Raw genomic sequence first — 15328 nt, forward strand, 5'->3', positions numbered from 1 at the left:
GGAACACTTCAAAATTCATTTTATGAGGTCAGCATTATCTTGATACCAAAGTATCTTAAGCATGTGGGCTGCTATAACTAAATACTATACTGGGTGGCTTATAAGCCACAGAAATTTGTTTCTCACAGTTCTGGGGGCTGGAAATCCCAGATCAATACACCAGAAGATTCAGTGTCTGGTAAAAGTTCACTTTATGGCTGTCCCCTGCTGACTTCTCCCTGTGTCCTCATATGACAAAGAGGGTGAGAAAGATCTCAGGTGTCTCTTTTATAAGGGCACTAATCTCATTCATGAGGGCTTCACCTTCATAATCTAATCACCTCCCAATGGCCTAGTCCCCCAGTAACATCACACTGGGAGTTAAGATTTCAATATATCAATTTTAGAGGGCACAAACATTCAGTCCATAACATTCCACTCTGGTCCCACCCCCCCAAATTTATGTCCTTCTCATACACAAGATGCATTCTTTACATCCCAATAGCCCTAAAAGTTTTAACTAATTCCAGCATAAACTCTAAAGTCTAAGGTCCAAAGTCTTATTAAAAATCATAGAAGTCTGACATGAGTAAAAATCAAGGTACAATTCATCCTGGGGCAAATTTCTCTCCAGCTATAAACTGGTGAAACCAAAAAGTCATGTACTACCAAAATAAAATGATGGGATAGGCATAAGATAGACATTCCCATTCCAAAGGGAGAAACAGAAAAGAGGAAAGGGATTATGGTCCCAAGTAAATCTAAAGCCTAACAGGCAAATTCTTTAGACCATAAGGCTTGAGAGTAATCCTTTTTGACTCAGCGTTCCACCTGTTGGACCCACTGTAGTGACAGTTGTGTCTCTCTGGCTCTCCTGGGCAGGGGTTGTATACCAAAGGGTCTTCCAGGATAAGGCCATGGACCCAATGGCTTCAGGTGGCCGCACCTTCATGGTTCTGCTGGTTACAGCTCACACTGCAGTTCTCTACAGGGCTCCCACCCTTGAGGCAGTGGACAGGGGCATCCTGGCCCACCTTAATCAGAAAGGCAGCTCTACTCCTTAAGACCTCTCTGTAGCCCCCTACTCTGCACCAGCCTTCACCCCTGGTGGTAGAAGTGGCAGACCTTATCTCAGAACTTCCTTTGAGGGAGTACTTCTTTCCTTGTCTTTAAGAATAGAACCTGGCTTCCCCGGAGATGATTGCTTAGGTTGGTGTTCATATCCATACTAATCTCTTCATCAGACTGTTGCTTGACCACACCCTTAATGTTCTCTTTTGAGCACACTTTCTCATTTTTTAAAAATTCGGCCAGCTGAGTGTTTTCCAAATAGTTAAGTTCTGGTTCCATTTTGTTTAACAACTCTATCTTTAAGCCATTTCTTTCTTCTTGCATTTTACTATTACTAGGCAAGAGGAACCAAGTTGCTTCTTCATACATTGCCTTAGAAATTTCCTCAGCTAAATAGACAATTTCATCACTCATAAGTTCTATCTTCTACAAAGTACTAGAATATAAACACATGTCAGCCAAGATTTGTTGCCACTTTATGCTAAGGATTGCCTTTTATCCATTGACCAATAATATTCCCCATTTTCTTCTGAGACTTCATCAGGTCTTTTCCCATCCATGTATTTTCTCTAAAAAGAAGCTTTTTCTGTGGCTATCCTCTTTTCTTTCTGAGCCTTTACTAGAATTGCCTTTAAAATTATGTTGCTAACAATTTAGGTTTTTTTCTAGCACGTACCTCAAATTCTTGCAGCCTCTACTCATTACTCAGTTCCAAAGCCATTTTCACATTTTTAGATATTTGTCACAGTAGCAATTTCCACCTTAGTTGGTTCATGCTATTATAACCAAATACTATAAATGGATGGCTTATAAATAACAGAAATTTATTTCTCGCAGTTCTAGAGGCTGGAAATCTAAAATCAAGGCACCAACCAATGGAACTGCATTTGGTGAGGGTGTGCTTCTTATTTGCAGATTCTGACATCCCTGTGTCTTCATATGATAGAGAGGGTAAGAAAGCTCTCTGGTGTCTCTTTTATGAGGGCACTAATCTCAGTCATGAGGGCTCCACTCTCAGGACCTACTCACCTCCTGAAGTCACTATCTCCTAATGCTATCACATTGGGGGACAGGAATTCAACATAACAGTTTTGGGGGGAGAATATAAACATTCATCCATAACACAAAGCTAGACAAACACACAATAAGAAAGCTACGAGTCAATATTATCCTTGATGAATCAAAATGCAAAAATACTCAATAAGATATGAGGAACATAGGAATTCAACTGTTCATTAAAAGAATCATACACCATGACCAAGAGGGATACAAGGATGTTCAACATACAAAATCAAACAATGTGATACATCACATTAACAGAACAAAGAATAAAAATTTTGTAATCATCTCAAAAGATTCAGCAGAAAAGAAATTGACTTAATTCAGCACCCCTTCATGATAAAAACACTCAACAAACTAGAAATAGATCACATAATAAAGGCCATATCTGAAAAGCCCACAGCTAACATCATACTCAATGGTGAAAACTGAAAGGTTTGCCTCAAAGCTCAGGAACAAAATAAGGATATGCCCACTCTCACCACTTCTACTTAACACAGTTTTGGAAATCCTAACTAAAGCTAAGAAAAGAAATAAAAGGTATCCAAATCATAAGGGAAGAAATAAAATTATTCCCATTTGCAGACGAACATGTTCCTACATGCAGAAAATGCTCAACATTCCACAAAAGACTGTTATAATTAATAAATGAGGGGCGCCTGGGTGGCGCAGTCGGTTAAGCGTCGGACTTCAGCCCAGGTCATGATCTCGCGGTCCGTGAGTTCGAGCCCCGCGTCGGGCTCTGGGCTGACGGCTCAGAGCCTGGAGCCTGTTTCCGATTCTGTGTCTCCCTCTCTCTCTGCCCCTCCCCCGTTCATGCTCTGTCTCTCTCTGTCTCAAAAATAAATAAACGTTAAAAAAAAAATTAAAAAAAAATGAATTCAGCAAAATTGTAGGACACAAAATATAAACACACAAAAATTATTGGTATCTCTATACACTAACAAAAAATTACCTGCAATGAAAATTAAGAATAATTCCAAGTCGGGAGATGGTGGAGGCCACTGAGCAATGCAATCCTTATCAAATTCCCAATAGTATTTTTGGCAGAAATAGAAAAAATCAATTCCAAAAGTCTATGGAACCACAAAAGATCCTGAATAGCAAGAGCAATCTTGAGAAAGAAGAAGAAAGTTGGAGACCTCACACTTTGTGACCTCAAAACATATTACAGAGTTATAGGTATCAAAGCAGTATGGTACTGGCACAAGGGCAGACCTATAGACCAATGGAACAGAATAGAGAGCCCAGAAATAAACCCATGCATATACAGGCGACTGATCTTCAGCATAGATGTCAAGAATACACAATGCGAAAGGATAATCTCTTCAACAAATAGGTTTTGGGAAAACTGGAGATCCACAGAAAAAGAATGAAACTGGGCTCTTATCTTATACACTACACAAAAATAAACTCAAAAAGAAATAAAATTTTAAACATTAAAAACTTACATCTGTAACCATAAAACTAGAACTAGAAGAAAATACAGGGGAAATACTTTATGACATTGGTCATGGAAATGGCACTGAAAGCGCAGACAAGAAAGGCAAAAACATACCTGTGGAACTATATCAAACTAAAAGGCTTTGCGTGCAAAGGCAACAATCAACAGAATAAAAAGGCAACTTACAGAATAGAAGATAATGTTTGCAAACCATGTGTCTGACAAGCATTTAATTTTTGGAATATATAAAGAACACATAAAACTCAATGGCAAAACAAAACAAAAACAAAAAACAAAACAAAAAACCCCCTAATAAACCAAATTTTTAAAATGCATAAAAGATTTGAATGGATATTTAAAAAAATAATGTTTACTTATTTTTGAGAGAGAAAGAGACAGAGTGCGAGTGGGAGAGGGGCAGAGAGAGAGGGAGACACAGAATCTGAAGCAGACTTCAGGCTCTGAGCTGTCAGCACCTGACTTGGGGCTTGAACTCATGGCCAATGAGATCATGACCTGAGCCGAAGTCAGATGCTTAACTGACTGATCCACCCAGGCACCCCCAGAACAGACATTAGAAAAAAAAAAGACATACAAAGTTTAAAACATATATTTTAATTTAAAAATTTTTAAACATATATTCATATTTTGAGAGACAGAGCATGAGTGGGGCAGGGGCAGAGAGAGAGGGAGATAGAATCTGAAGAAGTCTCCAGGCTCTGAACTGACAGCGCAGAGCTCGACGTGTGGCTTGAACTCACAGACCATGAGATCATAACCTGAACTGAAGTCAGACGCTTAACCAACTGAGTCACCCAGGAACCCCTAAAACGTATATTTAAAAAAAAAATGATCAATCTCACTAGTCATCAGGGAAATGTAAATTAATGTCACTAGTCATCAGGGAAATGTAAATGAAAACCAGAATAAGATATCACCTCCTAACTGTCAGTAAGGCTATTACAAACAAAGCAAAACAAAAGAGGACAGTGGTGGTGAAAATGCAGATAAATAAAAACTCTTGTGCTCTATTGCTGAAGATGTAAAATATGCAGCCATAATGAAAAACACAATGAAAAATCTTCAAAAAATTAGAAATAGAACTAACTACCATATGACCCAGAAGTTCCAATTCTGGGTATTTATCCAAAATAATTTAAAACAGAATATCAAAGAAATATATGCCATTGTATATTCACAATAGCCAAGAGGCGGAAATCACCTAAGTGCCCATTAACTGATACATGGATAAAGAAAATGTGACAACTGAAGCCCATATTAAACTATATATTAACTGACTAGAATTTAAATAAAAATTTGAAAAGGAATAAAAAAGAAAATTTGGTATATACATATAGTGGAATATTATTCAGCCTTAAAAGAAGAAGAAAATCCTGTTGTCTGTGACAACATGGATAAACCTTAAGGACATTATACTAAGCGAAATCAGTAAGTCACAGAAAAATATGTACTATAAGATTTCAGTTATATGAGGTCTCTAAAATAGTCAAACTTAAAGAAGCAGAATGTAAAATCATGTTGCTAGGTGCTGAGGGGAGGGGGATATTATGAATTGCTATTGAGTAAGTATAGAGTTCTGCCAAGCACGATAAAAAAGTTCTAGAGATCTACTGTACAATCATGTACATATCATAACAATAGTGTATTGTACAATTAAACTTTTGTTAAGAGGAGAGATTTTATGTTACATATTTTTTGCCACCAAAACCAACAGTAATCATAATTATAATCATAAACCCAACGAGTTAAGCCTACTGCAGATGGGGAAACTGAGGCTTAGAGAAGGTGCCTAATGTTTGTCTCTCTACCCTTTGCACACAGTTTCAGCTGTATGAAATGGTGAATCCTCTCCTTTGCCATCCATGTTTTTTTAACCTGATTCAATATCCAGTTACACCTGCCTCACTCAGTCCTCTCCCTCATTCCATACTCACTAAGCCTCATGGTCAAAGGCTTTCTCTTTTATTATCTCTCTCTTAATATTCCCCTGAGAGCCCTGAAGAATATTTGGTGTACTATAATTACTAATTAAAGAGCAATCTAACTGACTCTTGTGGAACATAAAGATGCTCCAACTAAAGGTCTTCTTTGGTTCTTTGGAACTAAAGATACTTCCCTTGGTTTTCCAGTTTCAACGACCTACAGTGAGAAGCACTATCCCATAAGTCATAAAAGAGAAACTTGTCTGATCGACAGGGATGCAGCAGCAGACGTAATTTAGCAAAACCCAGTCTGGGCTTTTTTCCAGAAAATGTCTTCTAATATGTTAGAAAGGTGAAGGAGAGGGAAGCAGTTCTCACATTCAACACTCTTGGCAGGAATTTATTTTGTGCCCAATATTGTAAAAAATCATCATCTTAATGATGCAGGTGAAAATAATAGAGGAAATTTAGTTTCCTGGCTCACAGGATTTGATTTCCTCTATTAACTGGAGGCATGCATCATTGCAGATTTGTAATCTCTTCATCTCACCTCTCTGAATCTTAGAGCAATATCTACAAGTCCCACCAAAGAGTGTTAATGAGCCACAAGCAGATGGTCAATAGACTTTTCTCCTTCAGACTTAGAATCTAGTCAGTGGTGGAGAAGTTGAGGACGGCATTGGAGTTCACCTCTTAAATATTTAGGCAAGTTTCCTCACTCTTTTAAAAATGTGTTCACTGTCAAGAAAAAGCTGAACATCGTATCGTTCTTGGTGGCCAATCTAATATTAAAGGTAACTGGACTTAAATGACCTCTGTACTTAAAATGACCTCAATTTGTAACTACCTGGATTGCTTCCAGAGTCATCCATAATTTAATTATATTTATCCCAGCTCATCTAGAAGAACTTAAAATGAAATGGTGACTTTGGTTTGTGAGGTCAGAATCAATAGCCATTAAGAGAATGAGGGGATCTTTAAATCTAGGGGAAAAAAGCAAGTACTTAAAATATCCCTTGCATCAGCCTCAGAATTCTGGGTGCTCAGACAATGGCAGATATGGTGGAATTTTATCACAATGTGCTATGCAGCTTTACTGCCCAGAAAGATAGGAGTTAATGTAGGAGTTCACTGTCAACCAGAATAAGAGTTAAAAGTTCAGCTTTCAGAGTATTTTGGACTTGCATGGCACATTTAAAGAGGCAGACAGATCCCGAAGAAGGACTGAAATAGATGAAATCTATAAGATAAGAAGAAAATTCCATGTAAGCCAAATGTATGAGTTTCTCTAATCATGTCATTGGCATCATGTAAATGCCAGACACCATTTATATACAGCTTAGATATAGCAGATGTTGACATTTAAGTATAGGTTGCTTGAGAGAAAATTGCCCTTGAATGGAAGAGGAAGTTTACTGGCAGAGAAAAATGATTTTCTCAGTTAACAGTTATAAGCCCAATAATAGAATTGTTTTCAACCAGAGGTTGTGGGGTGGGAAAGGAGGAGAGATATAATGATACTTCAATTCCAAACTAAAAAAGAAAAAAAAATCAGCTTCAGTTGAAATTGCGGATGTGTGGGTTGTATACATAGAACCTTCTCCTCCCCTCTCCTCTAAACCTCAAGGCTTCATGTTAAATGGAACAAATCACATCCTTCGTGGTTCTGCTCTGTTTGGTACAGCTGCTTGCTGCAGGTGGTGCCCTAAAAATATATTGTTTGTTTATTTTGCAATATAGCAGTCTGCAGAGTGGTACCTAAAAGTGCAACAGCTCCCTTCTCTTTCTGTCAGTGAACCGAATGATGAAAGACAGAGACCTCCGCCAAACCTAGCATGAAAAGGCCCAAATAAGAGGCACAGGTTGTGCTTGAGGCTCAGCTTCTGATAAGTTCCATTTTCTTTGGATTCATGAAGCAAGGCTGACAAGCAGACTATCTGTCATCAGAGCCTCTGACTGGGTTTCAGTGAAGCAAAGCCAAGCAACAAACCGCCTTTGTTGGGAGAATCATCGCCCTTCTCTGGAGATTAACATCTGTAAGCATCTGGGGTCTAAAGGGAAAAAGAATCTGTAATGAATCACAAAAGGAAAATAAAAGTGAAGATTAATCTCAGGTAAATGTTCATGCAGATATTTTAAATAGAGCTTTCAATAATTTTTTAATGTATGGTGAAATGTTCCAATAATTTTTCCAGCCACACTGGCAGGGCACTCACAGTTCACCCTGTTCACTTCACAGAGTTGTTGACACAGCACGATTAACTTGCACGTGAAAATGTTTTATACATGATAGTTAAAATGATGCACAAAACTATATTTTCATTAACTTCATCCTTAAATTCTTCCAACTCAGACCCAGATTTAGTACCACAGCAGCTCTGAAGCTTTAAGACCATAAGTTTGAACCCCAAAAATGTGGGCATCATGTGGCTATGTCATTCTAATTCATACCTCAGACTCACAATTAAAGGACAATAAAGGTGTGTCTCAACATATTTTCTCATTTAGTTTTGGCCACTCTTTTACTATCTCTTTAAAAATTTTTTTTAATGTTTCATTTTATTTTTTGAGAGACAGAGAGAGACAGAGCACGAGCAGGGAAGGGGCAGAGAGAGGAGACACAGAATCCAAAGCAGTCACCAGGCTCAGAGCTGTCATCAGAGACCCCATGAGGGGCTCAAACCCACCAACGTGAGAATGCTCAACTGACTGAGCCACCGAGGTGCCCTTACTATCTTCTTAGTGTTCTGCTTCCTTTGACAACTTGTCTCTAAGCTTTTAATTTGTAAGCAACACAGACTTTCCTAAACTTATGAACTGAGAACATTGCTGAAAATGAATACATGAACAGCCACTGAGTCACTGACATGGAAATTTTTTATACCTCACAGTGTAATTTCACTTAAAATTGATTTTCCTGTAACAGATATAGTAGATTAGGACTAAATCAACCTAAATATGATATGTGACTAACGGAATGGTATAAAATTCCAGCAAGTATCATTTGTAAAATTTAGAACTTAGGAAAAAGAGAATCTACCCATAATTCTGCAATGAAGAAATCAATAGAGTTATGGAAAATGGGTAGGAAAAGTGAAGATAAATGACGGGGGACACTGGAAAGTTAGGGGTAAAAGAAACAATTTGTATTTATAAAATTGCTGATAAGAAGCTGATTAAACTTAAGAGGTGGAGAGACTAAGAATCAATAAGGAGAGTAGAGCAAGGTAGACATTTCAGAATAAAAGAAGAGATAAAGAAAACCAAAATATCTTTGGAGCCATGACACTCTTTAATTCAGTCCTTGAGTTTGCAGCCATATTTGCCATTAGCATTGACCAAGATCATCACGTGACAAATAGCTGCTTTTTTAGGTACAATAACATAAAATACTGTGAATGGAGTTAGGGGAAAATTACAAGTGATAAACATATGTGTGCAAAAAGTTGTGGTCCTGGTTCTCAAGAAATTTAACTATGGGTTGAGAGTCATAACAAAGGTCAGAGAGCAACAAATGGCAGAGTCAAAATAAATGCAGCCATGATGCCACAAGGGCAGGAATAAGCAGGAGGATAATGAAGACTAGGAATCATATACCTAGTTGTTAAGAAGAATGTGTGAGTTGACAATAGTAGGGTTTAAAATCCTATTTATAGGATTGGTAAACACAAAAGGTAGAGAAGGAACATCACAGGTTGCTCTTCTTCTATTATGTAAACATTATTTAGCTTAAGTGTGTTTGCCCATATTTTTTATTCTTTTCACTCGAGTATAACATGCTAAACAATAAATTATCCATCATATTATAGCGATCGTTATAAATCTTTGCAACCTTCCTTTGAGAATGCCTTGCTGTTATTTGAAAACACTTACACATTCTACTATTATTATTATACCACTGTGTTTAGAACTTCCAGTGAAGAGGAAATTGCCATCAAAGAATTATTTCTCAAAAATTTTTTATCAGAATAGTTGATTATGACTGGAAAGATGTCCTAAAAGACAATGATATTATATATTACAAAGAAAGATGGTAGCCTTTTGTTCAAGGCCAATAGCTTATCATGGTTTTCAAAATTTACTCTATTTTAGTATATTTATATAGACTTTTTTCCTTTTGAAATAACTTATGATTCAGTATACCTTATTATTTATTCTGAAATTATTTTATTTTATTTTTAAAGTTTATTTATTTATTTTGAGAGAGAAAGTCAGAAGAGAGAGAGAATACAAGCTGGGGAGGGGCAGAGAAGGAAGGAGAGAGAATTCCAAGCAGGCCCTTCGCTGCCAGTGCAGAGCCCAACACAGGGCTCAATCCCATGAGCCATGAGATCATGACCTGAGCCAAAATCAAGAGTCACACCCTTAACTGACTGAGCCCCCCAAGTGTCCCTGAAATAATTTTATAATTACAAAATTAAATATAAGAAATTGGATTGTACATGGTGCTTTGCACAATTTCAGACAATTTAACTTAAATCTCATATCATGACAGAAAACCTAATTAATGGTGATTTATTGCAGCCTATAATCCTCACTACCATCTTTAATATGCTGGTATTTTTGCCTCATGATGTGTCCAAGCATTCTCTTGATCAAGTGATGTTATGCTTTGGGGGTAAATAACTGCTTTCAACATTATATAGAGAAGCAGATATTGCACACTGATGATAATGGTTGATATGGGATAAAACTTAGCCCTGTGTAGACTAGTGTGTCAGTACAGTAAATAGTATCACACTGGCTTTAAGAATCACAGTCCTATCTGGGGAGTAAGTAAACTAAGTAAGACTTAGTTCATTTTTGCACATCGCTATGAGTTAGTCTTTAAAAATAATAGTATTTTCAGTAAGCAGTGGAAGATACCAAGCTAAAGAAAAAATAAATAATACCACTTTTATTGTTTTCAGGCAATTTCTTAAGAATTATCTCATTCAGTTCATAATTACAAAATAGTTTATTATACAGCTGGGTGTAAGATTTAAGGATTGTTACTCCCAGACTGTGAATATTTTACCTTATGTTTCTGACTTTGCATGTAGGGAATACCAGAGAATATTAAAAGCAAAAACGTCTTAGACTTAATTTGACTTTAGAGTCTATTCAAGTTCTTGCACTCTGCTTGTTCATGGACTCACAAAACTACTCCCTAATTTACAAGGGCACCTTTCAGAAATAAAGCAAAATAAAATGAGAACATGATAACTGATTTGTCAGGGTTAATTTTAACAAAAACTTGGTTGATGATTGTGGATAAGACATCAGAGTGCCATGTTCTGAGTGACAGTGTTGAGGTAACTTTATTATTGTCTAGAGGAACTGAGAGTAGGTTAGAAAGTTACACACGTGCCCATTTCAGAAGCATCAACAGGTCTTGATGTTTCTTAATATTCAGGAATAAGCCCAGTTCAGGTGCTAAAATTAATTTGTGGAATGTTGTTTATGTGCTGTGCAGCACTCAAATTTTCCAAGAAATGTCCATTCCCAATCTATTCACTGACTTCATTCTCCTATTTCAGAAATGCTGACATTGGAAAAATCCCTTGTTCACAATTGTAATTTGGTTCTTCTTCCTATAATTTTGTGAATATTTTATAAACTATTCTGATGTTACAGAAAGACAAATCACATTTATTTCATTTATTGGGTTACTACCCCCTGACAAGTAAGTCTATGTATGAGTATCCAGAGAACTAGACCTGGAGCAGCATATATAACATTCCAAGCCAAGCAGCAAAGCTGTTGACCCGCATGGGAGCTAGGAAAGAAACCAAGTGCTTGTCATTCTGTCCATTTCTATCACAGGCAGCAAGCATTTCTGTCCTAAGAAGAAAACTATTGTAGAGTCATGGACACTGGACTAGGAATCAGAAGACTCAGTTTTCAGCTCAAGCTCTTCACTAAGTCACTCTTTAGCATTGAGATATGGCAGACAGAGTGTAGGTCTGCAGATTCAGTACTTGATAATAGGGTAGACACTGCGATACTCAAAGGGAAATGACTCTCAACTTCCAGGAAGGAGCTGATGGAGTAGTTGGAGCTATGGCACCTATTTGGTATTACAGAATGTTTTTTTTTTTTTTTTTGACCAAGCACCATGTGTTTCTGAGCACTTTAGGACTATAGCAGGATCAGTAGCAAAAAGAAAGGGAAAGCATTGATGTGTCTGGTGAGGATTTTCAAAATTACAACATCTAGGCCATACATCAAGCCTTAAGGGCATAGCATTTCTAGAAGTAGGTCATGTTTATAGTACTGTTTTAAACAAGTGAGTAATAATTTCTATTCTCAGCCAGCATTAAGACCCATACTGAGAGAGACAGGGCATAAGCGAGGGAGAGAGGGAGGGAAAGAGAGAGAGAGAGACAGAGAGACAGAGAGACAGAGAGAAAATCTTAAGCAGGCTCCACACTCAGCACAGAGGCCAACATGAGGTTTCATCCCATGACCTGGGATCATGACCTGAGCCAAAATCAAGGTGTCAGATACTCAACAGACTGAACCACCCAAGTGCCTCAAGAACCACTGTGTTAGTGTAATGGTCTTTAAGCATTTCTACTTCCATATGTCCTGAAAGATTTTTCTTAAAAATCACTTAAAAACTGTATACATTTGAAATTGATGTTTGATATTTTTTGTCATTTTTTATTTTTAAAATGCATTTTTTTTTCAACGTTTATTTATTTTTGGGACAGAGAGAGACAGAACATGAACGGGGGAGGGGCAGAGAGAGAGGGAGACACAGAATCGGAAACAGGCTCCAGGCTCTGAGACATCAGCCCAGAGCCTGATGCGGGGCTCGAACTCCCGGACCGTGAGATCGTGACCTGGCTGAAGTCGGACGCTTAACCGACTGCGCCACCCAGGCGCCCCTTAAAATGCATTTTTAAGTAACTTTTACGCCCAAGTGGGCCTCAAAGTCATGGCCCCAAGATCAAGAGTCATTCTCTACCAAGTAGCTAGTCAGGTGCCCCCTCACCATTAGTTTAAATAGCGGCAATGGACTATTTATGTCAGCATATTATAAATATTAACATATTTTAAGGAGACGTATTAGTCTTTGAAATACATCCAATGAAATTTGAATACTGCTGTGATGTGAAATTCACCTTCTGCCACTTAAAAACACACATCCCTTCAAAATGATTCAAGTTCGCAACTCAGATTCGCTATTTACCAGTTTAATGGCAATGTCGCAAGCTACATTCAAATCAGGACCCAAATTTCTGACAACCAAATCTTTATGAATATGTTTCCAGATTAAAGAAGGAATGAAAGTGAGGCGTGATCAATAAGGCAACTCATTTTCATCCATGCACCACACACTCAGCAACATTCAAAAAAATACTCCTGAGCCATTCCCAGCACAATCCCACATTAACTTGGATAAAGGCTTTCAAGGTTTTGAAAATTTCTCACCAATGGTATACTTAGGCAAGTCTTACCAAGCCATATGTCAAATATATATCATTATTAACTGGGAATAACTGGAAACATCTGTGGCTCCATCCATTTGAAGACACGTTTTATCTTCAAAAGTTTTTTTTTTTTACCACAGTTTTTAAAACAATGGCTTCTATCATTTCATGTACTTTAAAAAATACAAAGTCTTCCAAATAGAATAGATATGACTGAAGGATGAACTTAACAGTGATCCTATTTTATCTATGAACAGTGCACCAAGTATTAGAACCTTTTCTAAAGTCTTTTATAAGTCTCTGCTAATTTGTACATGGTTTCTACGCCAATTTTAATTGTTTGGGAAAATGGTAGGCTTAATTAAATTTTTACCAATATCTTCTGCTGGTATCCTAAATATATTAATTATCAGTCTGCTGCAGACTTGGAAGTGTCTTGGAAGTAATACTTCCAGTTGGAAGAAATTTTGGTTGGAGCGGCGTATCTCAAATTTAGAGATATTTGTCCTCTGGAAGTAACCAGAGAAAAGAGGGATTAAGTATTGGTTTCTGTTTTGTTTTGTGTCCAATGTATTATTTGAAATTGTAACATACATTTTAAAATATAAACTTAGTTCAGTAACTGATAAATATTTTTCCCTTAAAGCTTCATTTACTTCCACTTTCTTGTAAAACATCCTCTGATTTCATTGTGTTGGTTAGGGGAAGTGAGGTATAGTGTGTGCATAACAAGTATGAGGCACACACACCTCCATTCCCCTCACCCTCAGCACCATGGCTAATCAATCACGGCATTCTTTGCCACTGATAAGCTCGGAATTTGGGGGTTTCAGGAACTCATTTCCAATCAGCTGTTGCTGGCATTCAGACTGTAGTCCATTTCCTGTCCTTGGTACCAGAAAAAAACTTGGGTCAGTATGTCCATCCTCCCTACTGGCTAAGAAATCTTGGGAAAGGCTTTCAACCTGTTTTGCAGCCCTCACAGGACTGTTACACAAATCAAAAGATTTAATTCCTGTGAACACATTTTGTAAACCATGCAGCTGCAATCACACATTGTTTGAAGAAATCCCCTTAATTCTTTTGTAATGCGAACAACACCATCTCTGTAGGTGATCTCCTCCCTGGTTCTCCCCATACATATTTATTTGATCTATTTTGTAAGTGTGGATTTTTTTTTTTGGTTTTATTAAAACTGTGCACACCTGTATTCCTTTTGAATACGATATCTGATACTAACTAGAAGAAAGCCCTGCCGAAGGAGGAGAGGGCTCAAGTCTCACACCTGGCTCATCATTATGGTGTTCTGGCAGTCCTCTCTGCTCGGCTGGAGGCTGCGTGATTAATAGCCCCTCTTCCCAATTATGTGGATATTATACTTGTCTTCTCTTGGCTGTAGATGGAAGATATCTTATGTATGTGCGATGCAAATGTGGGCTTTGTGAATGCTAATTTCCAAATCAGCTAAGAGTTGATTGGCAGAAAACCGAACAACAGGGTGACAGGATTGCCAGGGGTCAGGAATCTGTGAAAGAAAGGCTGAGTGAAGTTGGAGGAAATGAGCTAGAGAGATTTGGAGTGAGGCAAGAGCAGTCGCTGGGAGAGCAGCAGTTCGTGAAGGCAGATTCAAGCCAGATACCCGGGAAGAGAGGGCAGCTTCAAAGACTGGTGGAAACAAGGAGAAGTGGGCATTTAGCTGACTTTACAAAAAGCAGGATGGAGCTAAGAAGACAATATTATGTTATATACTGCACAAAGTGTATTCTCTGTCTAGTACAATCCCCAAAATATACCTATTTGCACCTGGTTTGTATCCTGAGGAACCTTGCCCTATTTTTGATTGTGACATCGTCAAGGTTAGGGATCCTGTCATTTGCTGCTTAAGATGCCAACAGGGGACAAGCACTCAGGAAATCTTCATAGGACCCACTGAATTCAACATTGGATTGTTCGGGGTGTCATTTGCGTAACATGTAAAGTGGAGGAACAGAGATTCAAGACACTATTCCATCTTTTTTTTTATTTAAAAAATTTTTAAGTTTATTTCTTTTTGAGAGAGAGAGAGAGAGAGAGAGCAGGGGAGAGGCAGAGAGAGGGGAAGAGAGAGAATCCCAAGCAGGCTCCACACTGTCAGTGCAGAACACAATGCAGGGCTCAAATTCATGAACTGCAAGATCATGACCTGAGCTGAAATCAAGAGTCAGACACCTTAACCGACGGAGCCACCCAGGTGCCCCAACACTATTCCATCTCTTAACCATGACAGCAGAAGTGATCAGAATGACTACAGGAAAATCTAGTTGGAAGGCTTCCAATTAGTAGGTGGAGCAAATTGTTCAGGATAAGTCCCATTTTGGTTTCCCTTCGAAAACTCTAGTTAAGAAATGCTAGGTTTTCTCTACAGCAGGTGTTGT

At 37.9% G+C, this 15328-nt stretch overlaps 1 protein-coding gene across 5 annotated transcripts in view; it reads right to left on the reverse strand.

The window, feature by feature from the left end:
- NKAIN2 (sodium/potassium transporting ATPase interacting 2) overlaps positions 1 to 15328 on the reverse strand; it is a 995125-nt gene that overhangs the window by 163778 nt on the left and 816019 nt on the right. The window contains exon 6 of one of the 5 annotated variants that reach the window (XM_047102359.1): positions 4930 to 7564. The exons of the other annotated variants lie outside the window; for them this stretch is intronic. Within the exon in view, the coding sequence (XP_046958315.1) occupies positions 7460 to 7564 (105 nt within the window). The 3' untranslated portion in view covers positions 4930 to 7459. Of the gene's footprint in view, positions 1 to 4929; positions 7565 to 15328 lie in introns of those variants that run through there. 5 annotated transcript variants of the gene reach the window in all.

This window comes from Lynx rufus, unplaced genomic scaffold (assembly GCF_022079265.1).
Source record: "Lynx rufus isolate CCGP_SWC_20201006 ecotype Redwood Valley unplaced genomic scaffold, mLynRuf1.p SCAF_6, whole genome shotgun sequence".
Lineage (NCBI taxonomy): Eukaryota > Metazoa > Chordata > Mammalia > Carnivora > Felidae > Lynx > Lynx rufus.